General features: G+C 38.8%; 2 protein-coding genes across 4 annotated transcripts in view; both read left to right on the top strand.

The window, feature by feature from the left end:
- brd4 (bromodomain containing 4) overlaps positions 1-663 on the top strand; it is a 27,186-nt gene extending 26,523 nt beyond the window's left edge. For 2 of the 3 annotated variants that reach the window (XM_068578122.1, XM_068578123.1), the window contains exon 19: positions 1-663. This exon is cut by the window's left edge and continues 1,962 nt beyond it. The gene's annotated coding sequence lies outside the window, so the exon portion shown is untranslated. The other variant, XM_068578124.1, reaches the window with a different exon arrangement.
- Positions 664-3,304: 2,641 nt separating this feature from the next.
- On the top strand, positions 3,305-6,353 carry lpar2a (lysophosphatidic acid receptor 2a). Its single transcript, XM_068579205.1, has 4 exons — positions 3,305-3,492; positions 4,181-4,933; positions 5,606-5,868; positions 6,261-6,353. The coding sequence occupies exons 2-4, from the start codon at positions 4,183-4,185 to the stop codon at positions 6,351-6,353; spliced, it is 1,107 nt and encodes a 368-aa protein (XP_068435306.1). The 5' UTR covers positions 3,305-3,492; positions 4,181-4,182.
- The last annotated feature ends 898 nt before the right edge of the window (positions 6,354-7,251 follow it).

Below are 7,251 nucleotides of genomic sequence, written 5' to 3' on the forward strand. Positions count from 1 at the left end.
CAGCAGATTTTAGGTAGATGTGTTTCAGCGTTGCCACACTAGCGTTTGCGTCTGGTCTGTGAGTGTGACTGTGTAAATTTGGACGGCTGTGTGACTGTATGTGTTTTGTTATTGTTAATTTTTTTGTTAAAGTGTGTGGTGCAGGAGGCATTTTCTCCGATGCAGATAAGCATTCTATTGATGAGAATAAACAGACGAAACGTACTTCAGGAGAGCTTGTTTCAGTGCTTAAGTCACCTTTTTAATTTCTATGAAGTCCACCATATATGAAATATAGAATTTTTATTGTTAGACTGGTTTTGAAAGGATAAAAAAAAAGTTCATTCCTTTTTAGCCTTTTCTTTTCTTTTTCACAAAAACTGTTCATGTGCCATGAGTTCTACAGAGAATGTGCTGACCTGCAGCTCAGCCCAGAGTTTGCTTTATTCAGGTATTTTATTTTGTGTTACATTTGTTCTGTTTTGGGGGTTTTGTTCGAACATTTTCCTCGACTTATTGTTTGGTATGTGAGTGATCTATCGAGGTCTCTGATTCAGTCTGTTATGATCATTGAATAAACTCATCTCTTTTATAGAAAATAAAAAAATATACTAAATGCAGGGTTTTTTTAATTTTATTTTGGTGAAATGCCTCTTGGACCCGACGGCTCACCCGTTCTCCTTCAGCAGTCCCAAACTACATTGCCACAAAATAATGGGGTTATATGTCTGCCATTTTGACACCTATTTTTTCTTTTTTTTATCAGATTTTTAGCTGCTATGTTTTAAATAATTTGAATATTAATTATGAGATTTTCATGACTATAATCTATGACATTTGTTTGTCATACTATTTTGTGACTTAATGACATTTTTATTGTCTACACATGTTTATGAAAGCCAGCTATACCATGACATTTTCATGCCATGGCATTTTTTTTTCAATGACTTGCTTTAGTTTGGCATTCTTTTTTTAGAAATTTTTGTACACTTTTTAAGACATGCAAGACATTGTTTTCAATACAACCTATACTTTTAGGTTTTATAACCTTTTTCCTATATACTATGACTTTTTGATTACCCTTTTAAAAGATATACTACATTTCATGACATTTTTAAGGTGTACAATATGACATGCTATACTTCCATTGTAATGTTGCTTAATTTTTCTAATTTAAAGTTATTTTTAGTTTTAAAGTTCGGTGCAACATGATATACCGTTAGACCATGAATATCCTTCTTGATGCGACCCAACCTACTCAGTAAATATCCAAATATCCACTTCGTGGTGCAAGATCTGATAAATGCTCGTCAGCATTAAGTGTGTACACATAAAATGAATATGATTTATATAAATGTAAATGATGCACATATAAATGTCTAAAAACAACACCAAACAATCATTTGACTACTATAAACCATTTGTGAGACATTTTCAAAATGTGCCATTAGCTGTGCTCTCCATGTTTCAGTCTTATACAATAACTCATTTAGTCAAATCTGACCACAGTGAACAGAACAGGTTAGATGTTGAATGAGTATGATGGTGCAGTGATGATAGTAATGAAGGCAAGAATGGGACACACAGGTGCAAATAAACCAACTGTCTTTATTTTTTAATAGTCATTATTTATTGCCTTGTGACCAACACATGCTCACTCTTCCATGTAGGAATGTTTGGTTCTAAAATGACACAAATATAACAAGTAAACACATGCTGTATATAAATAGGTTGCAAAGAAAACCATGAATATTAAATATCAGAGAAAATAAACAGCATTACATATGTCTGTCAATACCTAGATCAGAGACACAGGTAAATATAACTAAATGTTTGGTTTAAATACACGTATACTGCCATCTACTGGTAGAAAGGGTAAACACCTTTACGCCAACACGGTGGAAAAATACATGCGTGCTAACAGCAACTGCTCTGCACACAAAAATGACTTTGATTAAGCTACATTACTTTCCTACAATCCTTCTATTTCCTTGACTTTTATTTTGACAGACTCGTACTTCCGAGTCATCTGCCGTCTTCAAAAGAAAAAAAACAAAAGAAGGATTTGCAAAATACAAAATTGTCTCTTTATTTGAGTTTTGTTCTCTGGTATTTTCGTTTTTGGATTCAGACCAAAAAAGTGAGAACCCGATTGTGCTCTTCCGTTTTTTCGTTTTTCGTTTAAAACCGAAATCGAAAAACCCCATAATATTTCTGTACTATTTGTTTTCCGACTAAACTATAAAACAAACGATCCGAACGTACACGAACCCAAATGGAGGTAAACAAGACATTTACAGAAGTAATAGTTGTTTATATTATTGCATTACATTGCGCATTTTGATTGTTTGGTGACAAAGTCTAAATATTGCTAGATACCAACCTATTTAATGTAACGCGATGTAATGTAATTCTGTACTGTCACCACAAGAGGGCAGCAGATACTCGTGACTCTAGACGTGTTGTAAACACATCAAATCTCTCCAACTGGCTTCAAGACGTATACTACTATGACTTTTAATGATCTGTGTGATGTCAATATTTTTATGAAGTGCTTTACTATTATTGTGTTATTATGACACTGCTATGACATTGTAAATTACAACTTGTGTATAAAACATTTGATGGAATAATACTCTCTGCCATTTTTGATGGCATGCCATGCTATGGTATTTTATACTATAGTAATTCTCCAGGTATTTTTTGACTACTACATTTGATATTTAACATTTTAAACACTATTTTTTAATGAATAAGGATTTGTGTGTTGGCAACGACTCTGTCATGTTGCAGCGCCTCACTGTGACCACAGTAATTAAAAAGGGCAGTAATTACACATGTTTCACCAGCCTCAAAACAGACAACAAAATTATATAAACGTTTCCGGCAAATACCTTCAAAATAAAAGTACCAAAAGACACCCGTCCAACACTGCATAATGTTCCGTAATTTCTGAGTATATAATATTTGCACTGTCGTGATTATAATTCTACTTATTGAGTCCTCAAAAATAAAATAATAATAATGCATTTTATTTGCAACGCACTTTTCATTCCAAAAAAAATCTTAGAGTGCCACAAAACCATTATAGTGAAACATACAGAACATACAAACTGTAATAGAACAATAAATAGCTGACAGTGATTTAACACAGAGTCAAAAACACCTTCCTGAATAAAACAGTTTTTCTTTAAAGAGTCCAGTGTGTATTGCCACTGATCTCTCAGTGTTTGTTAACTTCTGTTGTCCTTTAATACGCTCTTCCTCAAAACAAATCACTAAAAGAGTGAAACCCACTGTGAAAATAGTTTTTTTTTTCCGATACTTCCGGCTGCAGTTGAAGGCAGCACGGCTACCTGTCAGTCGGGTCCAGCTGATCTGAGTGAGAATAATTCAGAGAGGCGTCGACTTCGATCGGAGGTCAACAGAGACAGAAGCTCAAAGACTTCGTGTTTCCTCAAACTCTGCTTCCATGTCGGGTTTGTCTGGATGGAGGCGAATCTGAACACGGAGGTAGGTCTACCTCATTGTTTTGTTCTGTACAAAGTCTAAACAAACACTCAACGCAGGAGTTTCCGTTTTAACATGAGATATATCTGGTTGGAACACGTGACATGAGCTGAAATTGTTTATTTTTTTGTAAATATGTCTCTTCATCTTTTAGATGTTGTTGCCCCAGAATGAAGTGTAAACCTGTGTTAAATTGACTGCTTGTCAAATATTACTCCATCAAATGCTTTCAGCTGTTCAAAGTCTGAGGGTTTGCTAGTTTTATTTCTGTTTTAATGGAAACTGAATAGGCCAGGTTTAGACTTTGCACAGTTGGACAAAAAGCAATTTGAAGATCACAATTAGATCCCTGTGAAATTGTGCATTTCTTTATATTATTATCTAACTTTTTATAGATTAAACAATTGATATATATTGAGTTTGTGTATTAAGTGTGTAAATAGCATGTGACTCTCAAAGTCCACAGTTGAGTATAATAATGTATTCCAATACAGAAACATTTTTATCATAACACTCAATGTGTAATTTGTGAAATACGAGGATTAAACCCTTACGATTAAATTGCACATGGGTGTATACTGAATGTGTGCTGAATGAAAAGCCTTTACTGAATGAAAACAGGATTGTGCATTACCTGTTGTTGCACCTGTTGTAGACTACAAACCCTCACATGTCAGCGTTGTGTGTGCAGGTATGGCCACGGAGAGCAGTGTGTGGAGTACGTGCGACAACAGCCACAATGTCACCTTCTTCTACAACTGGGTGGGCAAGAAGATCAGCGTAGCATGGACAACGCAGGACTTCCTGGTGATCGGACTGGGCATGACGGTATGTCTCATCGTGGTCTTGGCCAACCTGCTGGTGATGGCGGCCATCTTTATAAACCACCGCTTCCACTTCCCCATCTACTACCTCCTGGGTAACATGGCCGCAGCCGACCTGTTCGCGGGCATCGCCTACGCGAACCTGATGCTGCACACGGGGCCGTGGACCAGCACGCTCTCCAAGGAGCAGTGGTACGTCCGCGGGGCTTTGATCGACATCAGCCTGACGGCCTCCGTGGGCAACCTGCTGGCTGTGGCCGTGGAGCGCCACCAGACCATCATCACCATGCAGCTGCACAGCACGATGACCAAACGGCGCGTGGTGCTGCTGATCGTCTGCATCTGGGCCGTGAGCATCGTCATGGGCCTGGTGCCCTCCGCGTTTTGGAACTGCGAGTGTGATCTGGACAACTGCTCCACCGTCGCTCCGCTCTACAGCCGCCGCTTCCTCGTCTTCTGGGCCGTTCTCAACCTGCTCACTTTCTTGGTCATGGTGGCCGTGTACACTCGCATCTTTGTGTATGTGAGGTACCAGACGGGGCACGCGGCGCATCACAGCACGGAGATGCGGCACCGGCAGACTGTCGTCAACCTGATGAAGACCATCTCCATTGTTCTGGGTGAGACGCTGTTGGTGTGCGACCAGTTAATTGTGGGTCGAAGGTCAAGTTTGTACGGTTTGGTTATTAATCAATCACGAAATGAACAGTCTCGCTCTGAAAATACACATCTGGGCTGTTTCTCCAAAAGATTAGAGCTTTTATTTATCGTTTAAGTTTTCTCTCAAATTAAAAGAAGCGTATGACTCCTAATGTTCTCCAGTTTCTCACAAAGTATGAATGTTTGTCTTTAACATTAATTCAGCTTCCCACTTAATCCTGTGGGAATTATGTATTTTGAAGGCATCAATATATACATGCTCAAGAGATGTTGTATATTCGGCTCAATGCTACGACAACCTCTCAATTTTCCTAAACCAGTTTTCCAGCTCTCGACTGGTTTGTTTGTCGAACCTTATCTGATAACCACATTTTTTTGAAAGTTGAGATGCATCAAAATCTCATTTCTCGTCATAACCCTCCTCTGATTGCTCTGGTGACTCATCTCCTGGAGGCAAATATCTTTTTAACTGGCAGTTAACCTTAATATTAAGCAATCAAGGTCCAAACATGACCTAATGTAGCTGCACTTTGAGACAATTGGTGTCATATTGCATTGCAGCATTTGTGGAAGATTTGAGCTTATTGTTGTTGACTCCTTCCTGTCCTCATTACCCGCCCGCACATCTGCAGGCGCCTTCGTAATCTGCTGGATGCCCGGCCTCGTGACGCTCCTCCTGGACGGGCTGCTGGGTAAAGCCGGCCACGCCAACGCCGTTGAGAAGTTGTGTTTGGCGATAGCGGAATGCAACTCTCTGGTCAACCCCGTCATCTACTCCCTGCGAGACGACGAGATGCGGCGGACGTTCAGGTGGATCTTGTGCTGCTCGTGTCGGCGCGGCGCCGACCAGCAGAGGAAGCCGTCGCCTGTCGAGCTCAACTCCCCTCGGCCGGAGGTAAAGCTGCTCTCCAGCCTGGGACTGTAAACCCCTGAAGCGCTTAAGAACCGGCTTTACTCCGCGTTTGTTTGCCTGTTTTACACAACAGGCCAAAATTCAACCGCTCTTTCGTTTCTCCTTCTCAATGAGTCACGCAGGCATTCACGTCCCGCACCAACGAACACGTTGATTTAAATCTAACATATCGGCTTTCTTGTACCTGACGCGAGTTAGAACAAGTAAATTCCTGTTTCGCTTTGTTCATCTTTGAGTCAAGACTACTTTTCTCGTAAAAGGGGCTGAAGGGTGAACATTAAATTAATGTTGAGTCATAACTGAGTTTCCTATGAATGGAAAACATATCTTTGCTTTTATGTCCTGTAATGTTGACTAAGTTGTTTTGTCTACAGGAAACTCTCGGCTGTGTCCAGAAGTTAGAAGATCAGGTCGTCTGTATGGAAACAAATCTTAAAGAAGACGGTTGGACAAAGCCGGGGGTATGATGGCCTTCAAAATAAACTCTTAACCTTTACTGTTATCTAACCAGCACACGTTGTACATAATAAATTGATTCTTTGCATTTGTGAATTGAATAATAACAAATGTATAAAAACACATCACTTGAAAATGATTTGTTGGACAAAATTTTCCATCTCGATCAGTTTCTACGTCTGACAGACTCACATTAATCATCAGATGGTGCAATCTCTCCTTTTATTACGTTTGACTATCACAAGAGCATTTGTGACAAATTATAAAATGAAACTCCTAAAATCTGAAATCAAATACTGAGAGAAAAGGAAAAAAAATAAAAAATAAATCACACTAAATCATTTTATTATTTTTCTAATAAGAACACTACAATTTGTCATATTCTTCCTTTTTGTTTTACTCTTTCTAGAACAATTCTAAAGTTGAGGTATAAAAGGAGTTCATACAGACTCACAAGTCTGAAAACAGTGGGGGTTATATACAAGAGAAATGGAAAGACAGAGGTAGAGAGAGGGGTAAATACAAGGGAAAGAGGGGAGATACAAATATACTAATAAAAACAAATCTAAAAGGTTTCAGAAACCATTTGGTGCTGTAGAAGTAATTCAGTCACGTGCAGAATCCAAACAAGATTAACAGTAAAATTTAAGTTTTATATTTGCAGTTAAGTTGCAAAGATTCAGCCGTTCAGTCTTCAGGGTTCATGCATGAATGTTTTTGCAACGTAAATGTATTTTCGTTGTATTTTCAAAGTGAGCGTGGCGTGACAACCTGTAGACGCTTTATTGTGAAGGTCTGCCTCTCTTCCTGCTTCAGGGCGTCGCAAGAATTAGAAAATAATTGAATTAAGTTGCCAATTAGTAGTTGGTCAAATACCTCAAACTCAATTCAGTATTAACTTCCTCTTGG

Source organism: Clinocottus analis, unplaced genomic scaffold (assembly GCF_023055335.1).
Source record: "Clinocottus analis isolate CAN_PGR_092001 unplaced genomic scaffold, fCliAna1.0.p SCAF_16, whole genome shotgun sequence".
Lineage (NCBI taxonomy): Eukaryota > Metazoa > Chordata > Actinopteri > Perciformes > Cottidae > Clinocottus > Clinocottus analis.